Consider the following 23,676-nt stretch of genomic DNA (forward strand, 5'->3'; position numbering starts at 1 on the left):
CCATGCATGTTAAAATACTGAAGTTGAGATACACTTATTGACCAAATTGACTATGCTGTAAACTAATGACCACTAAAGAATTAAAATGCTTGTCAAGGTTCAGGAAAGTATTGGAATCCCACATCAGGAGGGTTCAGATCCAAAATTCTTCGTTTGTTTGTCCAAGGAGCACCACTCTGGTTTCTTCCCTTGCTTATAACAACCATTCTGGTTAATTATAGTGGTCAAAGTAGGAATTGTATAAAAACTTTACTCACATTCAAGAGGGAGTGGGAAATCAATCTGATCAAGACCACATTAAGGAAAATGTCTATATGTTTTTCTTTCTCCATACCCATGGCAATGGGGGGGGGAAGGGAGTTCAGAAGGGAAATGGAAGAGAAAAAGTATTCCTTCCCTTATACTACCAATTTGATTGCTCTCCTTTCCTGAAACCTTCTGTGGCAATTTAACTTTTTAATCAAACTGCAGGAAATTGATGATGCTATGTTTTGTCTGCTTTCATCTGGGACTTCTTAACTTTTCACAAGGTCACCACATTATGAGAGCTAAGCATTTTTTCACTTCTGTCTGGAAACACATAGTTTCATAGGGAATCTGCCTCTAATTGTACTAGTGAGGGTCAGAGCTACGTGAAAAAAGTTAGCAAACCATTTGAAGCTGGCAAACTTTCCTCGATGCAGTGGAAAAGTATACAATCTTTCCATGAGTGACTTTGCACATTGAGATTAAACTGTGAGTAGGAAAAATGAGGAGGACACAAATATTTATTATCTATCTATGTCTATTTGTCTGTTTGTCTAGCTAGCTAACTAGTTATCTAAGCTACATCTATCATTTTTCCATATTAACTACCTAGTTTTTAAAAAGGATATTCTGGGATAAATAAAGATGTTTCCAGAATTACAAAAATATACCCAGCTCACATTAGTCATTCTGCAAGTTTACATTTTTAATCCCAGTTCTGAAATCTCTTCATTTGTTTTACAGGAACAATATCTGCACATCCAGAAGTTACTAATTACTGACAGCCCATTTAAATCATTTGTATAAACTGACAATTATCTTCAATACGTTTTAACATGCTGTGGATTTAAAGGTATGAAGGTCACAAAGCACTTTTCATTAAAAATCTATGTTCTTGAAGTCTATTGAGCATCGGTATCGACCATCAGTGAATTTAGAACATATGAGATTTGGCAAACAAGGACAGGTGTGATGTTGCCGTTTTCCGAAGAAAGGGACCTTTTAAAGAAAATAGAAATAATGTTAATAATAAACTTTGCAATCAATTAAGGTAAACAACTAAATGCACAAAGAAGCTGTAAAACACTTTATCCTTAATAAAAGCAAAATGAAAAAAAAACTTGGATTTATATGGCCTAATCTATCTAAACCAAGGGTGTCAAACACAAGGCCCAGGGCCAAATACAGGATGTTTAGATCTGGCCCATGGGGCTGCTCTGGAAACAGTGAAGGACCAGCCTGCAGTGCCTCTACCAGAGAAAATGGAGCTTGGAAGGGCCACATACAGCCTTCCAAACCCCGTTTTTGCTGGCAGAGGGTTGCAGGAGGCCATCACAGCTGAAAATGGAGCTTGGGAGCCTGTTTTCGCTGGCAGACTGTTCAGGCCACCACATGCACCACCAACACCAGTGATGTCAAGCTGGCCATGTCCACCCTGGCCATGCACCCCCATCCCACCAAGGTCAAAAACAACCCTGATGCAGCCCTCAATGAAATCAAGTTTGACACCCCTGATCTAAATCCACCTTTGTTCAAACGCAACAACAACTTTTAGATGGAATTCTGGGAATGGTGGCTGGAAGCATTCTGGGAGTTGAGGGATAAAGTTGTCAAGTTTCAAAAACCCTGACTTAACCTCTGCAATGTAATTTGGAATGGACCCAGGATCTTCAGCTTTCCAGAAATTTCTGAGATAAAGAGGAACAAAATCTTATACAACATTGGGGAAATGTTTCACTTCTCCCTTGGAGACTTAAGAATGTGTGAAATCATATCATGAGAGAGAAGTAAAAGGCCACACTTTTTCATACAAAGCTAATGCTATGTTGATACCTGCTGTCTTTAAAAAAAAACTTATTTCCTTGAAAACTGAATTGTTATGTGAAGCAACTTAACTTCAGTTAAGAAATCAGAGGTTTTACCTCCCTCACAATTTAGTTGATAATTATGCAGCAGCTAATGTTACTGTTGCTTTGTTTCTATAATTCAACTCAACAAAATCAAACAGTGTTCAGGCTGTAGAAAATGGAATACTCAACTAGTACACAAATGCACCCTGCAGATGCAAACTGAAATGTAAACATATTAATAAACAAGTGATAAATAATGTGAAGCCTGTAGAAAATATCACTTGTTCCAGCAGTTGATACACACAAACACACAGACACAGACACAGACACACAAATGTTTTCGTAGATTTTCACGGGTACAGGTATGCAGGTCTTGGTGGGAGTATATAGAGTGGTGGGGGGGTGGACTCCACACACCCCACCAAGGTTTGTAGAGGGATGGCAACTCCGATCACGCTTTAAGCCCAAAACACCCACCTGAAGATGGCGAGTGAGACCTCGCCGAAACGTTGCCAAGACAATCTCAATCTTACATGGGAAAAGACCAGAATACAACAAGACCAACATATATATATATGTTGGAGTTGTGTGGAGTTGTATTTGTATAAATAACAAAGGCAACAGTAAAAATATTGGGTTTCTGTCTGGATGATCTCTTGTGATGAGCCGATGGACAGAGAATGGAAGCAGTGGACTTCCTCCCATATTTGGGCATACCAGGGGTTGTAACTATGTGTGTGTGTGTGTGTGTGTGTGTGTATGTATGTATGTATGTGTGTGTATATATACACACACACACATACTGTACATACATACATAAATACATACATACATATATACACACAGACAAATCAATACAAAGATATATGTTGACATGAATGATTAGTACTTCATGTCGTGAGGTAGCTGAGGCCACTTACAAATACCTTATGACTAATAGGGTGGCATTCATCTCCCTCACGCCCCAATGGAGTGCACATACGAAGCCCACGGAGCCACAAGCTGATGGCACAGCATGTTCCACTTCCACACTGCACATCTCTTTCACAGGCCTGCAAACAAACAAACAAAATTAACAGAAATGCTAGTTTGATGAGGAAACTGTATTTTCCATTATAGTTTTATTGCAGATGTAAAGATCTGCAAGAGTTTTTGAGAAGCAGTCTTCTAATAAAGAACATGTTAGAAATAATTAGAAACATCAAGACCTGGGAAAATGTCACTGGTAGGTCCCAACATTTATTATAACTGAATAACAGGTTTTATATCTGATGTTAAATGTACATTTTGTCAAGAGAGCTAACCAAATAAGAGACTAAATGTAACATAAACATTAGAGTAATTTTCACATGATCACACTGTAATCTCTGCTGAGTGGCACATGCTAAGAATTATACAATAACTCTTTTTTTTAAAGTAATCTTTATTAGTTATACATTTTTTTAAGAGTAAAACATACAAATACAAATACAATTTTAAACATACAACCCCCCCTCCCCCCACGGTGACAGTCATTCACAGCCCAACTTTTTTTTCCTTCCTCATTGTTAGGTCTCTAAGCCACATCTTCTCATTACAAAATTCAGGGATCTATTACAATACCCATGTTCACTTTTAGTTCCCATTGTTAACAACTGCTATTTAACTTTCCCTGTTTTAAGTCCCTGCTGTTCTCCTTGTCGCCCACATATACCATAGGTTCCAGCTAAGATAATGTTCCGTTTCTCCTTTGTCCCTCAGCCAACCCGTCATTCTGTCCATTTCTGCACATTCATAGATATTTTTAATTATAGCATCTTCCGACAGTATGGTAGTTGATTTCCAAAATTGTGCATAAGTTATTCTTGCGGCCACAATTATATGTAGGCTCAAATGCCATATTGAATTGCTCATGTTTTCTGGTTTAATGCTTAGTAAAAGATTCTCGGGTTTCCATTCCATGCTTGCCCCGGTAATCTCTTTTAGCCATTTTTGAATCCTTCTCCAGTATTTCGTGGCCTCAGTAGAGGAGCACCAAATATGGTAGAATGTGCCATTCTTTCTTCCACATTTCCAACACAGTGGAGATAACCGAGGAAACATTTTGGCTAACCTCGTTGGGGGGAAGTGCCATCTATAAACCATCTTGTATATGTTTTCTTTGAATGCTGTAGATGTTGTAAGTTTAATAGTCTTATTCCATAGATCCCACCATTTGCCCATTTCAATCTCATAGCCAAAGTTTCTCTCCCATGCTGTTAGAAAGCTTTTATCCATCTCTTCTTTAGCATCTTGGCAGGTCAAAAATTGATAAATCTTCAATAACATTTTCTTGTCTCTGCCAAACAAAATCTTATCTAGCCCCTGAGGGTTTGGGTAGATCCCAAACCGTACCTTATCGCTTTTAAACCTGTTTCTAACCTGTAAATATTCCCACCATTCCAGATTCCTGCCCTGCTGCTCTAATTCCATCTTTGTTTTCATGTTGCCATCTTCTGTCATAATGTCTTTATATGTTATGTTTCTTGTCCAATTAAATACACTGGGATGCGTTAAGGCCTCTAACGGTGCCAACCAGCACAAAACCCTAAGATAGTATTTTTTCCTCATCTTTTCCCAGACCCCCATCAAAATCTTCTGAATATAATGTCCCATGAAGTACCTATGGGGGGTGTCCCTTTCTTGCCAGAGGGAGGCATGCCATCCCTGGGGGAGGTCATGTCCCTCTATAGCCAATAGGCACCTTCTACTCAACATCACCCAATCCTTCACCCATGTCATAATTGCTGCATTATAATATGCTTCCCAGTTGGGTACTCCGAAGCCTCCCAGTTCTTTACTTTTTTGCAACATTTGGGCTTTAATTCGTGCTTTCTTGCCTTGCCATATAAATCGAGCCACTATTGTCTCCAAAGATTTTTTTAAAAATTGTCCAATTTAGTTGGTGCCGTTTGAAACAGAAACAAAAATTTCGGTAATAGATATGTCTTAACTGTCACAATCCTGCCCATCAAAGACAGTTGTTTACCTCTCCAATTAGTCATATCCTTATACAATAACTCTTACCTGCAATTGTTTGTTCAAGTTTGGGAACTGATTTAATGATCATGCGAGTACAGAAAACACAAGCTTTTTCAAGGGATTTACTTTAAGCTAGATCTGCTGTATCTCGATTGTAAAAATGCCAGTGACCACTTGATGGCAGCAAAACGTTGGAGCTTTCGAAGAGATTAAGAAGAGGTGGCAAGAATACAAAGAAGAACTATATAAGAAAGAACTTAATGCCCCTGATAACCATGATGGAGTGATCGTTGACCCTGAGCCAGACATCCTGGAGTGTGAAGCCAAGTGGGCCTTAGGAAGTATTGCCAACAACAAAGCTAGTGGTGGTGACATTATTCCAGCTGTCCTATTTAAAATCCTAAAAGATTGTAGGAAGTTATCCCTCAGCCCTCTCCCAGAAAAATGAAATATCCTAGGAAATATTGAAAAGGCAGAATATTTCTCTGGCTGCGAAAAGAAAGAAACATGTTTTAAAAGACAGAATAGCTGCCTGTACCTTCCTGCCCATCCCCACTTTGTCAATGGGCCCTTAAGAAGGCCAAGCTAGTTCCTTTACATAATAAAGACTTCTCCACTTCAGCTACATGGGGGTGGGATTAAAAGCATGATAATATTGGCCCTTTACTCAACTGATCACATGGCAACTCAACCAAACCTGGATTCAAAATGCACCCTAGAGAGTTCCCCCGGCATGGCCCTATGGGAGTCTGACAACCAATCAGAATACATTTCTTACATAGGAACAGGAAACAGAGAGGTGGGACTGAACAGGTTATAAAAAGCCTAGCAAGCCCTTCCCTCAGCCCTTCTCTTCTTCTTCACCAACATTGAAGCATGTGATCACCTTTTCTGTTCAGGGCTCAAGCCATGTGGTCCTGTCCACCAATAAATAGGGTGACCAGACGTCCCGCATTTGGCGGGAAAGGCACGATTTTTCATCATTTTTCCCGCGTCCCACCCGCTTCTCAAAAAACCCCGCTTTATTTTGGCGCTCGCTGGCTCCCCCGCCCATCATCAGCTGCCGCTAGCTCGCTCGTTCCGTTCCCCCATCTATTCTATTCTACACTAAAAATCTAAGCCAGCCCAGCCTGCCGCTCACTGATTGGCCTGGACTCCAGCCAATCAGTGAGCTGGCTGGGATGGAAAACGCTGCGTGCTTAAAATTTTCCATCCCAACCAGCTCACTGATTGGCTGGAGTCCGCTTAGCACGCCACATGAGTCGCAGGAGTCTCCACTTCATTTCGCCTTCGTGGCCGTTTGCTTTGTTTTGCTGCTTCACTGGTAAGTAAACCGGGAATTAGTAACCTGCGCGGGGTTAGTGAAACAGCCCTCCTCCCCTTCCCTGTGTGCAAGAAAGGTGCCCGCTCGCCAGCCCGCACCAGCCCGCTCACCCTTGGGCTCAGGGGGCAGCACCTTCCCAGCTCCGCTGCTGCCGTGCTGCTTCCTTCACGCCCTGCGGAGTTTTCCCTGTGTCTCCCAGGTCGCGCCCATCCTGTGTGCGAGAAACTCCGCAGGGCGCGAAGGAAGGTGCTGGGGAGGTGCTGCCCCCGGAGCCCAAGGGTGGGTGGGCGGACTGGCGAGCGGGCGCCTTCCCTGTGTCCCCCAGGTGTGGTTGGGAGGGAAAAGCGCTTGACGCGAAGAAGGACTTTCTTCCAACCAGCGAAACCCCCAATCTCCAGGGGCATCGGACTCCAAACCCCATCGCAGGAATCCCCACTCGCCAAGATCGTACGACTCCAAGTCCCATCCCCTCCACCCATCCCCGACAGCGCAGCCCCTGGCGCAATTGGGCTGCAATCGGCAGGTGTCCCTGCTGCAATCCGCGCCGCCTGCGGCATCAGCCAGAATCTAATTCAAGAGATCTTAATCTTGACAGCGTTGTTGGGATCTGCGGGTGAAATTACTTTAATCAGTGGGGTAAAATTCTTTCTTTCGCTTGCCCGAGCTCTGATGAGGGGGAAAGAGACGACTTTCCTTACGCCCGCATCAGAGCTGGGGGGGGGGGAGAAAGGACTTTACCCCATTAATTAAAGTAATTTCACCCGCAGATCCCAACAACGCTGTCATGATTAAGATCTCTTAAATTAGATTCCGCTGTGAAGCCTCCAAAAGCAAAGGATCCCTGCCTGCTCAGCTGAGGTGTGATCCGAGCCGAGGGGGGAGGAGGGGGAGGCACCGCCGCCGCTGTGAAGCCTCCAAAAGCAAAGGATCCCTGCCTGCTCAGCTGAGGTGTGATCCGAGCTGAGGGGGGAGGAGGGGGAGGCACCGCCGCCGCTGTGAAGCCTCCAAAAGCAAAGGATCCCTGCCTGCTCAGTTGAGGTGTAATCCGAGCCGAGGGGGGAGGAGGGGGAGGCACCGCCGCTGCTGTGAAGCCTCCAAAAGCAAAGGATCCCTGCCTGCTCAGCTGAGGTGTGATCCGAGCCAAGGGGGGAGGAGGGGGAGATTTCCTAAACCCCATTGAATCCAGAGGAGGGAAGAGAGAAAGAAAGAGGGAGTGTATGAGGGTGGGAGATTTCCTAAACCCCTTTGAATCCAGAGGAGGGAAGAGAGAAAGAAAGAGGGAGTGTGTGCACAGGAGTGGGGATTTTCTAAAAATCCCATTGAATCCAGAGGAGGGGAGAGAGAAAGCAAGAGGGAGTGTGTGAGGATGGGGGATTTCCTAAACCCCATTGAATCCAGAGGAGGGAAGAGAGAAAGAAAGAGGGAGTGTGTGCACAGGAGTGTGGATTTTCTAAAAATCCCATTGAATCCAGAGGAGGGGAGAGAGAAAGAAAGAGGGAGTGTGTGAGGATGGGGGATTTCCTAAACCCCATTGAATCCAGAGGAGGGAAGAGAGAAAGAGGGAGTCTGTGAGGTGGGGGAATTTCCTAAACCCCATTGAATCCAGAGGAGGAGTGTGTGTGTATTTGTGTGTTTGTGTGTGTGTGTGAGAGAGAGAGTGAGAGACTATCACTGTGTTGTAGCTTATGATTCTTGATGAATGTATTTTATTTTATTTTATTTATGTACACCAAGACAAATTCCTTGTGTGTCCAATCACACTTGGGTAATAAACTATTGTACTCTACTCTACTCTACTCATTTCTATTTCAATTCTATTAAGAAGTTTAGCTGCTCTCTCTTGAAAATGTAAGCTAGCATAATGCAAGCTAGCTTTAGCTTTCAAACAGTTCATTTAGTGACCAAAGTTACAACGGCATTGAAAAAAGTGACTGATGACCATTTTTCACACTTAGCGACCATTTTTCACACTTAGCGACCATTGAAGCATCCTCATGGTCACGTGATCAAAAATTTGATGTTTGGCAACAGATTTATATTTATGATGCTTTCAGTGTCCTGGGGTCATATAATCGCCTCGTGTGACCTTTTGACAAAATATAAAAATTTTAATCAAGCCCCCCCCCCCCCCCGGTCAATGGTGTCCCTCTTTACCAATCTGAAAATCTGGTCACCTTACCAATAAACCATCTTTCCAAGCAGCCTCCATGTCTCCAGTGTCTTTTTCTACACTTGGAGCTGAACCCAGAAGGACATTTCTTTCATCAAAATGATGCTGTTAAAATACTGTTAGTTGCAGGCCAGCACATTTTTAAAAATCAACAGCAGCCACAGGTCTTTTTATGTTCAAATCCCAAAGAAGGGCAATACCGAAGAATGTTCACACTGCACTCATTTCACACCCTAGGAAGGTTATGATCAAAATCCCACAACCTAAGCTTCAGCAGCATGTGAATCGAGAACTACCAAAAATACAAATTGTGTTTCAAAGAGGCAGAGGAACTAGAGATCAAATTAGCAATATTCTCTGGATTATGGAAAAAAACAAGGGAATTCCAGAAAACCGTCTATTTCTGGCACATTCTTAAAGAGATGGGAATACTAGACCATCTTATCTGTCTCATGAGAAACCTGTATTTAGTTCAAGAAGTACAGTTAAAACCGGACATGGGACAACTCATTGGTTCAAAATAGGGAAAGGAGTATGACAAGGCTGTATATTGTCACCCTGCTTATTTAACTTATATGCAGAGTAGATTATGCAAAATGATGGTCTGGATGAATCACAAGCCAGAATTAAGTTTGCTGGAAGAAATATCAAAAGCGTCACTTATGCAGACGGTACCACTCTCAGGGCAGAAAGTGAAGAGGAACTAAAGAATCACTTGATAAGAGTAAAAGAGGACAGTGTAAAGGTTGGCTTGAAACGCAACATTAAAAGATCATGGAATCCAGTCCCATCACTTCCTGGCAAATAGAAGGAGAAGAAATGGAATCAGTGACATATTTTATTTTATTGGGCTCTAAGATCACTGCAGACAGTGACTGCAGCCATGAAATTAAAAGACTCTTGCTTCTTAGGAGGAAAGCTATGGCAAACCTAGACAGCATATTAAAAAGCAGAGACATCATCTTGTTGAGAATGTTCCATACAGTCAAAGCTATGTCTATGGGGATTCTCAGTCATGGTTGTCCCAAGGGTGCTTTTTCAAGAGACATTTGAACTTTTTGATTTCTTCTTTGAAGATATTTCACTTCTTATCAGTTGAAGAAGCTTCCTGGATGAGAAGCGAAATGTCTTTAAAAAAAAAAAAAACCAGAAAGTCCAGTGGCCTGTTGAAAAAGCACCTTTGGGACAGTCAAAGCTATGGTTTTCCCAGCATAGGTAGACCTTGACTTACAACAATTCATTTAGTGACTGTTCGAAGTTACAACAGCATTGAAAAAGTGACTTGTGACTGTTTTTCACACTTATAACTATTGCAGCATCCCCCATGGTCATATGATCCAAATTTGGATGCTTGGCAACTGATTCCTATTTATTATGGTTGCACTGTCCCAGGGTCATGTGATAACCTTTTGTAACCTTCTAATAAGCAAAGTCAGTAGGAAAGAATCATTTAATAACTTTGTTAGTAACTTAACAACTGTAGTGATTCACTTAACAACTGTGGCAAGAAAGGTCATAAAATGGAGCAAAACTCGCTTAACAAACGTCTCATTTAGCAACATAAATTTGGGCTTTTTATGTTTGTAAGTCAAGAACTACCTGTAGTAATCCATGCATAACCCATAAGGAAGGCTGAAGAGTTGATGCTTTTGAATTGTTGGTACTGGAGAAGACTTTTTAGAGTCCCTTGGACTGCAAGGAAATCAAATGAGTCAACCCTAAAGGAAATCAACCCTGATTGTTCTTTGCAAGGACAGATACTGAAGCTGAAGCTCAAATACTTTGGCCACCTAATGAGAAGAGAGGACTCATTGGAAAATAACGTGAGTTTGGGAAAGATTGAAGGCAAAAAGAGAAGGGGACGGCAAAGGATGTGTGACCAACATAATGAATGAATGAATAAATTTGGGCAAACTCCAGGAGACAGGGGAGAACAGGGGAGGCTGGTTTGCCGTGGACAATGGGATCATGAAAAGTTAGACACAACTTAGCGACTGACCAACATCTGTATTTTCTATACTGGCTCAGGAATTCTGAGAGTTGAAGTCCACAGGTCTTAGTTGCCCACTCCTGTTATACAGTATCTTTTGCCGGCATCTAATTTAATTCTCATATGGAATTAAATTGCTTAAATAATACAGTAAAGCAGTCTTTTTATTACTGTTAATTGCACAATTACAATGGTCAGTACAATTTAAATCAGTAACTGGAAGCTAAACTTCCAGAATTATGTTAAATGGACACTCAAGAACTTCCCTATTGGTTTCATTATGGTAGCCCCAGAACAGTGATTCTATTTTAAGGAAAGAAAAGAAGAAAATGCCAATTTCAGAAGGGGATGCAAAGACATCCATGCATAACAAATATCTAGGAAATCAAAGGAAAGTCATGACGACTAGTGAGGAAGGGACAATCCCTAAAAAGAAAAAAGCATGCAATAGTAGATCAGTCCACACAGAATTGTCAATGAGGTTTGCTTTCCCTACATGGGTGAGAAGGGAAGAAAGAGGAGAACAAGAAATCAGATTTTCCAATAGTCAATAGTCCAGAGTGAGCATCAGCCCAAACCTATTGTCAATCCACTACAAATTTGCTTAAGAAAAATTGGGTATATTTTAGGAGAGAAGTAATTTTGATTGCAATATGGAATTGCCCTTAGAACAAGCAAAGAACTATGTGCTATTCTAAATTGCCATTCCATAGAAGTATCAAAAGGGCTGTACTGATATTCAAATCAGGAGTGGGTTCTGTTCGGCTTTGCTGCCGGTTCGCTCATGCGCATGCGCAGTTCAATTAAAATTGTTCTGCGCATGTGCAGAACTAAAAAACAAGATTGCAGCAGTGGTCACCAAGTTTGGGGGCATGGCAGACCTGGGTCGTTGCTGGTTCTGCCGACCAGGCCGCCATACCGCTACCAGTTTGGCCGAACCGGTAGGAACCCACCTCTGATCCAAATCTACAAAAATGTCTAGTTAAGGAAAGCTTCTTTAGTTTTGTAAATTTTGTGATAAGCAAAACCTGTCTTCACCATACAGGCTGTTAGGAGCTTGTTAGACATTAAATCATGCAGGTACTATGAAGATACACATAGAATTAAATCCATGTTAATTTTATTTAATTCATTAAGCCTATGTCAGTTGTAGAGCCCTTGCCAGAACATGGATGTTGGACTGATAATAGAGGGTCTGTGCCAATTGGCCTCAGGCAAGGTTTTTGAGTAGCTTCCCTGCAACCATTGTCATATAAATTAGTCTAGCGTTTGTTTGCCATTAGAGTCCTGTTCGACCGGCGAAGTTGCTCCTCTATGAAGCACGTTAATCAAAAAGCAGATGTATATAGCAGGCAGGGCTTCCTTTAGAAGAAGAAAGAGATGTCAGGCAAATAAAACATGACTGCTTATAACTAATCTCATCATTTATTACAAGGGGGAGTAAAATTGCAGGCATCACAACAAAATGAAATGACATTTATATGGCATCCTTTTTGAAATATGGGGATGCATTAACAGTGCATCTCAAAAGAACAATAAATATACTGATTTTCAGAGGAAGAAATAATAAGCATGAAAATTATTCCACTTCTTCCATTCTCCCTTGTTTAAGAAACTTTGTAATTTGCAGTGGGCATCTAACTCTGATTATGCCACAATTCTGTTGGTAAGAAATAAATCATAGTTTTGCTTTCCAGAAAAGAATGAGGCAATCTGTAATACACTTATTCAGCAGGAATAATATTCTATTAAACCAATTCCAAATATTTGCAATGGCTTTAATAAAGAAATTGTTATTTCCATTGTGATTTAACTTCTAAACATTTAACAGTAGAGTTAATTTTCCAATTTAAATAAAACAGTCAGAAAACCAAGACTCATATTATCTTGCAATGAGAATATTGGTGAAGGAGAAAGAACATTTCACTAGAAGATACTGTTATTTGCCCCAATTATTTGCCTGAATTCCTCAACAGTCTTGGATGGATAGATGTTTACCCTGGGGAAATAACTGAGTCCAGCCGATAAGCCAGAAAAAGACTCAAAAAGATCTTCCAGTGCCACATAGAACAGCCTTCTCCAAACTGGAATATTCCAGAATGCTGAGAGGTGGCAATTACCAAATTACCAGCCATAATTTTGGCTGACAATTTGCCAGTCACAGGAACAAGTCAGCACCTTCATTTTTAGTTGTAATCTGACTAAAATCACTTAGGTGGGGTTCAATGTGGAAATTTGATAGATATATAAAAATATGTAAAGTTTTATAGCACACTGAACTATACAGGAGAGTTGTACACAAAACTCAAATAGAAGATCATATCTTGTCAAATAAGGCTTATGGAGATTATAGTTTTAGATCAGAACTTTCTAAGCTGTACTACTTGTAAAATAAATGTGATGAATTGAGTATATTAAAAAGTGAAGTAAAACGGGTATTCCTCGACTTACGACCATAATTGAACCCAAAATTTACCATATTTTTCAGAGTATAAGACTCATCTTTTCCCTCCCTAAAAGAACGTGGAAATGTTGGTGCATCTTATAAACGGAATATAGCCATTTTTGGCCTCCCGAAGCCCCGCCCCTGCATCCTAGTGTTGTGAAAAATGGGTGAAAAACAGACTGTTTTTCACCAAAACAGGGGTATTTTCACCTTCTCCCACCCCCCTGGAAGTACTCTGCAGGCTTCAGCAAGGCTAGGGGAAAGGGAAAATGCCCCCGTTTGGGTGAAAAAGGGGGGCATTTTTGCCTTAGCCCAGCCCTGCTGAAGCCTGCAGAGTGTTCCTGGGGGCCGGGGAGGACAAAAACTTTTTTTTTATTACTTACCTCTTTCAAATCTTTGTGTGTCTTATACACCGGTGTGTCTTATAATCCAAAAAATATGGTATGTTGCTAAGGAAGATAGTTGTTAAATGAGTTTTTCCCCATTTTATGATCTTTCTTGCCACAGTTGTTAAGTGAATCACTTCAGTTGTTAATTAGTCACATGGTGGTTAAGTGAATTTGGCTTCCCCATTGACTTTAGTTTTCAGAAGGTTACAAAAGGTGATCACATGACCCTGGGAAACTGCAACCATCATAAATATGAGTCGTTTGCCAAGCCTCTGAATTTTGAGCACGTCATCACGGAGATTTAATGGTCATAAATGTGAAAAACAGCCATAAGTAACTTTTTTAGTTTCTTTGTAACTTTGTAACTTTAAATGAACTGTTGTAAGTCAAGGACTACTGTATAACAGGTGATAAAATCAGAATTGTTTACTTATAAACTTGTATGGCTACCCATCTTAAAATTAGAACTCGAGGTGGCTCACAACCATAATATAGGAACAATATTATACAAAAAGTAAAAAAAAGCAGAAGTCAATAGCAACAGAAGCAACAAGAAAACCTGGCACCAAAACCAATCTCTCTTGATGGCAACCTGCAACAAGCTCTTCCAACTCCAACTTCACCTTAAGCCGATGCTTGGGGGTAGAAGCCAGTTCTTTACAGCTTTCTGAAAGGTGAAAAGTGTAGGGGCCTATAGGATTTCAGGGGGAGGGGTCTTTCACAAGGAAGGGACTGCCACAGAAAAAGTACTCCAAACCCCCTATGCTTTTGTTTGATTTCCCTGAGAGTGTAGAAGCAATTTGGGGAAGAAGATAAACATCTGGATTGGTTGACTAATAGGAATGCAATTCCGTTGGAGGAGATATTTTGAGCAATGCCTGGCCCCCAGCTCTATCCTGTTTACAGAAGGAAACCGAGCTGCCTGACTCCTCTACAGAATATAGATTATCCCATCCTTCCTGCTGATAATCATTCAAAGACCAGTGAAGAACAGGGTAAACATTTATTTTTCTGGCTAATAGCTAAAACAGAAAGGTAATGGGAATTTGAGACTGAGAATGAATCAAGCTGGCTCCAAATCCTGACAAACAAAATAACTTTTGGGGATGCATTAAGCAGCATGGGATCTATTAATTTCTTGCATTGGGGAACAGGCAGGTACAATAAGAAGCAACCACTGTGATCCAGAGAGACCAGAGAGACGATAGAAAGTCTATTATCGATCTTCTCTGTCCTTGTAGTGTGAAAGTTCTTTGAGACTAGTAATATAAATCTATCAGCATTAACTAAATGACAGCCTTCATCTTTTCCTTGCTGTGTTGCTGTCTCCAAGTGCATATACAGATAGTTCTCAACTTACAGCCATTCATTTAGTGACTGTTCAACAGCACTGAAAAACATAACTCATGACTGGTTTTTCACTCTTACGACCGTTACAGCATCTCCATGATCACATGATCAAAATCTGGGTCCTAAGCACCTGGCATGTACTTATATGACTGTTGCATTGTCCCATGGTCATGTGATCACCATTTGTAAGCTTCCTGGCTGGCTGGCTTCCGACAAGCAAAGTTAATGAAAGAAGTCAGATTCTCTTAACGAACATAGATTCACTTAACAATTGCAGTGATTTGCTTAACAAGCGTGGAGGCGCAACTTACATAACAGCCGCCTTGCTTAGAAATGGGTTCAATTGTGATTGAAAATCAAGGACTATCAGTGACTGTGTCTCAAATTCCCCCTGTTTTATTTCCATGGTTTGAAACAAAGAGAAAGTTATCTTACTCCACCAACAGAGCTACAATCCATGCTAAAGGAGCCCAACAGCTCATCCTTGGCAAAATAGTCTTTTGCTGGAGAAAAAGAATGTCCCCCGCCCTTTACTATTAAGTACAGCTAATTTTCTCTAGCAACTTCAGTCAATCTTCCTTATAGAAGAACGTTGGTGGTACAGTGGTTAGAATGCAGTCTTGTAGGCTGACTCACTGCTCACTCCAGGAATTCGATTCTAACTGGCTCAAGATTGACTCAGCCTTCCATCTTTCTGAGATTGATAAAATGAGGACCCAGATTGTTGGGGGCAATATGTTGACTCTGTAAACCGCTTAGAGAGGGCTGTAAAAGTACTACGAAGCAGTACATGTCTATGTGCTATTGCTATATTTCAAATATACCATTATTGCAACATGAAGCTATAGCTGTAGGTCCCAAACTCAGGACTCTGAAAAAATGGTGATGCCCAATGGCTTACATCTTACAGTCTTGACTTGCTACTTCCTTACCATGAAAACTGTTTATGGTTAATCGAAAGGGAGCAAGCTCACATATATGTCTCCTATAGCCCAGGAGTTACCTTTGATATAGAAAACAGGTTTAAGATAAAATCTTCATAAGCTGGGTGCTATCCCCATGTTAACATTTGTTCTTTTTTATTAAACTTTAACCTCCGCTTCTCAGGAATATAGAATAGAATAACAGAGTTGGAATGGATCTTGGAGGTTTTCAAGTCCAACCCCCTGCTTAGGCAGGAAACCCTATACCATTTCAGACAAATGGTTGTCCAATCTCTTCTTAAAAACTTCCAGTATTGGAGCATTTACAACTTCTGGAGGCAAGTTGTTCCACTGGTTAATGGATTTTTTTCCTTATTCTAGATTCTTTCTCTCCTCGATTAGTTTCCATCCATTTCTTCTTGTCCTGCCCTCAGGTGCTTTGGAGAATAACTTGACTCCCTCTTCTTTGTGGCAGTCCCTGAGATATCAGAACACTGCTATCATGTTTCCCCCAATCCTTCTTTTCATTAAACTAAACATACCCAGTTCCTGAGACTGTTCTTTATATGTTTTAGCCTCCAGTCCTCTAATCATCTTTGTTGTTCTTATCTGCACTCTTTCTAGAGTCTCCACATCTTTTTTACATCGTGGGACCAAAACTGATTTTTACTGATATTTAAATATATTTAAATCTTTAGATGGAGAAAATAATTGTTATAAATGTCAAAAGATATACACAGAATATTAATAATAATTATGAGAATGTATGTTTGTGAATGTACGTATGAAGAATAAAAAATAAAAAAACCTTTTTCAGAAAAACAAAACAAAACTGGATGCAGTATTCCAAGTGTGATTTTACCAATGACTTATAAAGTGGTATTAACACTTCATGTAATCTTGATTCTATTCCTTTGTTAATGCAGCCTTGAACTATGTTGGGTTTTTTGGCAGCTACAGCAATATCTGAAAGCCTCCTAATTCAATTCCTGGTCTTCTGATACAGAGTGTGATAGCTATTGAATTGGTTCTTCTTGACGCCTATGAAAGTGAAGCCTGTGTTTAAGCCTATGGTTGTGTGTAGGAGAGAGTGTATATGAGCAAAAGGTTTGACGAAATGCCATAAATTCTTTCCTAACCATTTTTACTATAATTCTATTTTTTTCTGTTCATTCTGATGGTTGTAGCGGCAAAGTGAGCTGCTCTTTTAAAAATATCTACTGCCACTGTCATCTAAAATATTATCTGAATCACTTATATGCCACAGCTGTGACAATCTAAATAGATAAATGTCAGGACAAATACGTAATAATGCAATTTCCTGCATCTGTTAAAATTCAAATAGCTTAAATTAAGTAAAGATGAGGAAATAAATATCAGTTTTAGTCAAAGAAACATTACACAAACACAAATCAAATTCTGTCAGGCTATGAATTGTCATGCTGAGGTCATCAGAACTATTTAAGGAATGGGAAGTAACTCATCAAGAATATGAGCAATTATTACAATACTTTTGAGAGAGTCGACTCTTTATTTGACTTGATTGTAATTCAGATCCCTTTAGGTGCACTGAGAGGATTGTTCAGACAGTTTTGTTTGGTTTTTATTTTTATTTTTCCATTTCGATTTCCTCTGAATTCAACTTCTCTTTGAAATCTGAATGAAATATCTGCATAGTAAATTAGAAACAACTTTTAAATGCAGATAACAGAAGAATAGGCTAATTTTAAACAATTTCAACCCATGAGGTATTGCCATGAAATACAGGTAGTCCTTGAGTTATGACCACAATTGAGCCCAAAATTTATGTTGCTCAGTGAAACATTTGTTAAGTGAGTTCTGCCCCATTTTACAACTTTTCTTGCCACTGTTGTTAAGTGAACCTCTGCATTTGTTAAGTTAGCAACATGGTTGTTGTTAAGTGAATCTGGATTCCCCATTGACATTGCTCTTCAGAAGGTCGCAAAAGGGGATCCCATAACCCCATGATACCACAACTGTCATAAATATGAACTAGCTGCCAAGCATCCAAAATTTGATCACGTGACCATGAGGAGGGTGCAACGGTCATAAGTGTGAAAATGGTCATACGTCACTTTTTTAGTGCCGTTGTAACTTTGAACAGTCACTAAATGAACTGTTGTAAGCTGAGGACTACCTGTAGGGTTTTTTTGTTTGTTTTGTTCTGTTTTGTTTCATTTTCAACCTACTGTATATCTCTCATATATAGAATTCAGTGATAGGAAGAAGGCAGTGCTAGGAACAATGAAGGCATTGTGCAGAATCCTCAAATTTCCAGGCCTCTGGTCAAGGATCTGAGATTGAGGAAGACATATATGACATGTAGGGGTGAGAATGTTTTTTCTTTATAAACTGTATATCAGGGGTCTCCAAACATGGCCATTTTAACACTTGTGGAGCTCTGCTGGCTGAGGAATTCTGGGAGTTGGAAGTCCACAAGTCTTAAAGTGGCCAAGTTTGGAGACTCCTGCTGTATATGATTATTTCCAAAGTAACAGACAAATAGAACTGGGCGATACGCATACAACTGAGAAAAAATTGAGTGGGTTAACATAAAGTGTTCCCAACGTAGTCCTATTCAATAGATCCAATCAGTTGCTTATTTGAGAAGTATCTTTAATTATGAAATTAAAGGCAGGATTCTGTAATAAAGTTATCAGTAATATTGAAAGGAATTAATAGGAAAACAAATTGCAATCATAAACACATTTTCAGGGTGGTTTCCCCAATTAGTGTTCTCCAGATGTGTCCAAACCTTAATTTCCAGAACCACTAATCTGAATGCTACGATTGTATGAAGGCATTGTGTTAGTGGCAGGGGAGATGTTAAAGAAGTAAAAATTATGACCCATCATCCCCTGAAGATGCTGTAAACCCAATAAATTTGGGGGTCTTTGGACTTTAGTAGGTTTTACTAGGGGAAATCTGATGATACCCTAGTACATCTCTACCCGTAGTGAATTACCGTAAGTGATGCAATGAGCATTTTGTCTCGTTGCCTGGAGCCTGTTAGGATTTGGATGAAAAACAACAGGCTTCATTAAACCCTGACAAGACCAAATATATTTCATTTTGGGAGCCCACTGCTTAGAGGAAAGTATAATGTTTGGTGCTGGCACTGCCCTAGACAGACCCAACATCAATTTGGGGTCTTTCTTGAGGAGTAGGTGGCAGTGTTGCTAGAAGACTGTTTCCACAGTTCCTGGATCAGCAGGTCCTGATAACAATCACTGATGTCCTAGTCACCTTTAGATTGGACTACTGCAATGTGCTCTACATGGAGTTGCCCTTGAAGAGCATCGGGAAGCTTCAGCTGGTACAGAATGCACCAGCAGGGACAATTATGTACACTCCTAAGTCAATGCATATTAGACTTCTGCTTCCTGAGCTACATTGGTTGCCAGCCTGCTTCTATGTCCAATTCAAGGTGCTATTTTTATAGCTCTTTATGACTTCATGGCTTTCCCCCACTTATATCAGCCTGCCAGTGGTAAAATTCACCTTTTTTTACTACTGGTTCTGTGGGCATGATTTGGTGGGCACGGCAGGGGAAGGATACTGCAAAATCCCCATTCCCTCCCTTCTCTGGGGCCAGCCGGAGGTGGTATTTGCCGGTTCTCCAAACTACTCAAAATTTCCACTACCGGTTCTCCAGAACCTGCTGAATTTCACCCCTGAGCCTTCCCCCATTAGATCTTGCAGAGAAGGCATTTATATTTGGTGGGTCCCAGGAGATGTGCCTTCTCGGCTGTGGATGAAATATTCTTTCCTGCAAAATTAGATTGGCCTGATCCCTTTTGATGTTTCATAAATCCCTTAAGACCTGGTTATGTGATCAAACCAAGGCTCCAATAGAACTGAACACCTATCTAGATGGGTCCATTGTAGAAGGGGCTATTTTTATTTCCTTCAACTATGAGATTTCCATTGTTTGAGTATATGTATTATTATGGTTCTTTAAATATATTTTTCTTGATTTTTATCTATTGTTATGCACTACCCAGAGTTTCCATGATTCCATATATAAATTTGACAAATAAATAAATTTCAACTAAATAGAATGTGTTTATTTTTGTTACAATAGTAGGATTTTTATATGATGGAGGAGAACTATTAATTTTTTCTTCCTCTTTAAATGTGTGTATCTGTATAAAAGAAGAATCCCATCTAGTTCTTTTTTAAGTTAAATAAAATACAGCACATTTTCTGTGTACAGGTAGTCCTTGACTTACTACCACAATTGAGTCCAAAATTTCTGTGGCTGAGACAATTGTTAAGTGACTTTTCCCCCTTGTTACAATCTTTCTTGTCACACTTGTTAAGTGAATCACTGCAGCTGTTAAATTAGTAACACAGTTGTTTCAGACAATCTGGCTTCCACACTGACTTTGCTTGTGGGAAGATTGTAAAAGGTGATCACATGATCCCAGGACTCCGCAACCGTCATAAATATGAGTCAGTTGCCAAGCATCCAAATTTTAATCAAGTGACCATGGGGATGCTGCAACTGTTGTATGTGTAAAAATGGTCATTAGTCACATTTTTCAGTAATTGAATTGTTGTAAATGGAGGACTACCTGTATTACCAATTTCAGTGTAAAACTGAAACTTCCATCATTTATAATAATTGGTTGGAAGAGGGATATTCAAACCATACAAACAATCGAATACCAAAGGGATGTGGGTCTGTCTGTCTGTGTGTGTCCACCTGTGTGTGTGTGTGTGTCCCGTTTGTGTGCGTGTATCCGTGTGTGTTTAACCTTCAATTTCCAATAGTGAGGTGTGAGTTCCTATCCCACATGATATGTATGTGGATCTAAATCACATTCAATATTTCTGACCAAGCCATTGTAACTCCCTCTACAAGAAATAGGGAAAACTGTAACGCTCAACAATGTATATTGGATCTAATGTTCCAAATTAGCTCCAAATTAGCATAAGGTTACAAAATACTCTTATCCATATTGGAAAGAAGTCTCAATGAAGTTGACTGACAATGGGTGCTGTCCTTCAACAGAATCTGCAATCTGTCATCCAAGAAAGTCGATCTACTCTGTTTCATGACTGGACCAGGGATTGATTTTTCTTAATTTTTGCCCATCTCCATGTATCAAACAGGATTTTTTTTTTTAACAAGTGTCTTTAACAAGTAAATACTTCCAGGAGAATGAATGAGACTCAATGAGAGATTTCAATTTACCTGATGCAGATGATACTATACAACTGATATCTGTGAATAATAGTCACTCAAGCAATCTTTTACTTGAAAATAGGATGATCTAGAATTTTAGGAATTGTCTGAGGCTTTTATCATTAGAAAATCTACAAAAATGTTTTTCTCTTTTTTTTCAAATTATAGAGCCAGTTGCTAAAATCTTTAAAAAGTTCCCTTGTCAAGTGCTGATCAATATATTAATGTGAGGCTAAACATGGTAATATTTAAAATATAATATTTGTACCAATTTGGAGCTTGTGATTAGGTTTGTGTAAGCTATTTTCAGATGGGGATAATAAACATATTTCTGTAGTTTAGGATTGTATATAGCTAATATTGAAAATATGTTGTTTTGAAAAACATATAAAAACCATTAAAGAAATTCAAACTTGCCTTATAATTAACATTAAGAATATAACTGTATATCTTAGATCATCAATATTCACTAAACTAACCTTTAAACATGCCATTTTTAAACTTTTAAGTCTTTACATAAACATTCAGTCCAATTCTATGCATCTTTTCTTAGGAATAAGTCCCATTTTTAGGTTGGTGTGTATACTATATTACCATTTCAGACTCTATTTCAAGCCTATAAATATTTTTAAAAGCCTTTAAAATCAGTGAAATTGTTTTTCCTCCCTTCACCCTTCCAGGACTTGTGAAAATGCAATAGTTAAAATTAATTAATAATCAGTGACCCTTATTTTTATTTTATTATGTTATGATTTGCATATTTTCAATGGTAACTTAAAATTCAGTGTTAAAGCGTAAGCCTGTATTAGCCATGCCATTTAAGTCAAGAATATTAGAAAACATTCTGTCTCACATTGCCAAAATTCACACTCCATCTTCATAGCAAGCAGACCCTAAATTTACAGGCTGTGTGGTCACACAACTTCTTCAACAATTACAATAGTACATAAGCAAAAATGAAAAGACAGAGAGAACTTACCCCAGTGATCACTGCACATTTGTACAAGGTTAGTAAAAGAAAGAAGCATAAGATTTGCATACATATTTTCATGGTGCTTGAGTGGGGGGAAAAGCTTATTTTCCTTCTTCTTACACTCTCTTACATGTCACACAGCCTCTCAACAAGGTTGCAAGTTTGTCTCTTCCTTCCTGCCTGCCTGTCTCTGTGAGAACTGATCACATCCTCCTATCTTGGTTCTCTATTTAACATCTTCTCAGCCCCTTTCAATTTGTTTGCTGATGTGATAGTACGATGATCCAAGAACACAAAGATGAGATGTGAGCCTATAACACTGTTATAACACTACAATCATCGTCAGTCTTGTCAAAGACTTCAATTCAGGCAGTCACAATTATTGGAGTTTCATTTTTAATTTACAACTGAGATGCTTACAAATCATCTCTGACTTGGAGTCATTTAAAAAAAATCAGATTTGATAATGAATAATTGTTGAGGTAAGTATGGGATGAGTTGGATATTTTTAAAAAAATATTTAATAAAAAATCTGATTCTCTTCCCATCCTACACTGATCAGATTTCTCTTACAGACTGATAGTAGATGAAGTAGCATAAGGAGTGAGTTTCACTATCACATTTAAGAGGGGCAAATCATAAATCTGGCATTGACTCAGGCACTTCATTCTAACTCAGGCATTGTTGTATTTTATTTTTATAACTAGTGGTGGATAGTGCAGAATTCGAAAAGCACATTCTGGGGTGATAAAATTACAGCCCAATGCTCTTGAAGGCTGGGTAAGATGAGTCTTTTTAGTTGGACTGATATTACCTTTTCTGGCATTATTTAATGATCAAAGAATAAAAAGCTGTAGGCAAAAGAAGAAATGATCAGAGTATGGGCAGCCACTTTACCCATTTAAAATAAAAGCTAAAGCAGATATTGCCTTTGCATTTAAAGTGCACTTTAAAAATGCAATAGTTGCTCCTTGTGGCAGGGGCTGATAATTAACAGGACTGCAGCTGTTTGGCTGCAGGAATATCTCCCTCCCTCTGATGCTGGTATCTACATTGAAGTAATGTGCAACGTGGCACTACTTCCTGTTGCATTATCAGCTTCGTTCTCCCTTTCAGAGGAGGAAAGTTTAGGTTTAGGTTTAGGTTTATTGGATTTATATGCCGCCCTTCTCCCAAGGACTCAGGGCGGCGTACAACATAAAAGAAAACATATATTACAAAAATTAAAAGGGACATTAAATAAAGTATCCAAAAAAACCCCAATTGATATTTACAATAAAAAATTAAATTAAAATTAACAACCAAATTAATCCTATATTTTATTCTATTCAGGCCAGGCCGGCTTGTTGGAAAAGCCAACTTTTTAGGGCACGTCGGAAGGACCGGTGGTGATAAAGAAAACTGATAAAGTGATAAAGAAGGCAATCTGTCCCTATCTGCGATCACTCCAGAAGTTATCAACTTTTCTCCCTATTCTCAATGAATGCCATTTGCATTTTTCAACATGCACTTTACCTTCAAAACTATTCAATTGCTCTGGAGATGAGGGGCAATAATATCCTTGGACAGCATGTGATTTCAAAGCCTGAGCTGCTGTGATTGTCACCTTGAAGGAAAGTGCCTTTTTCCTGGGTCTTGATCTCGTGAAGATTAATCAAGCATTGTGGGAAGCTGCGTACCATCCAACACTGGACAGCCTTAAGTAGAAACCAAACTGTACTCATTAGCATTAGCATTTAGACTTATATACCGCTTCACAGGGCTTTACACCCTCTCTAAGTGGCTTACAGAGTCATCCTATGG

The 23,676-nt window shown here is 39.6% G+C and overlaps 1 protein-coding gene across 1 annotated transcript; it reads right to left on the bottom strand.

Annotated features, from left to right (window-relative positions):
• Positions 1 to 868: 868 nt before the first annotated feature.
• PROK1 (prokineticin 1) lies at positions 869 to 22,005 on the bottom strand. Its single transcript, XM_032219082.1, has 3 exons — positions 21,880 to 22,005; positions 3,023 to 3,148; positions 869 to 1,245 (listed from the first exon to the last, which is right to left on the bottom strand). Exons 1-3 carry the CDS (start codon positions 21,949 to 21,951, stop codon positions 1,126 to 1,128), a joined length of 318 nt encoding a protein of 105 aa, XP_032074973.1. The 5' UTR covers positions 21,952 to 22,005; the 3' UTR covers positions 869 to 1,125.
• Positions 22,006 to 23,676: the final 1,671 nt, after the last annotated feature.

Source organism: Thamnophis elegans, chromosome 5 (assembly GCF_009769535.1).
Source record: "Thamnophis elegans isolate rThaEle1 chromosome 5, rThaEle1.pri, whole genome shotgun sequence".
NCBI lineage: Eukaryota > Metazoa > Chordata > Lepidosauria > Squamata > Colubridae > Thamnophis > Thamnophis elegans.

Excerpts from the sequence above, each read along its gene's own strand:
- PROK1 (XM_032219082.1), bottom strand. The coding sequence starts at position 21,951 with ATGAAAATATGTATGCAAATCTTATGCTTCTTTCTTTTACTAACCTTG. Across the intron at positions 3,149-21,879 it reads AATGTGCAGTGATCACTGGG|GCCTGTGAAAGAGATGTGCA; the intron begins GTAAGTTCTCTC and ends GTTTGTTTGCAG. Across the intron at positions 1,246-3,022 it reads GCCACCCTATTAGTCATAAG|GTCCCTTTCTTCGGAAAACG; the intron begins GTATTTGTAAGT and ends TTTCTTTAAAAG.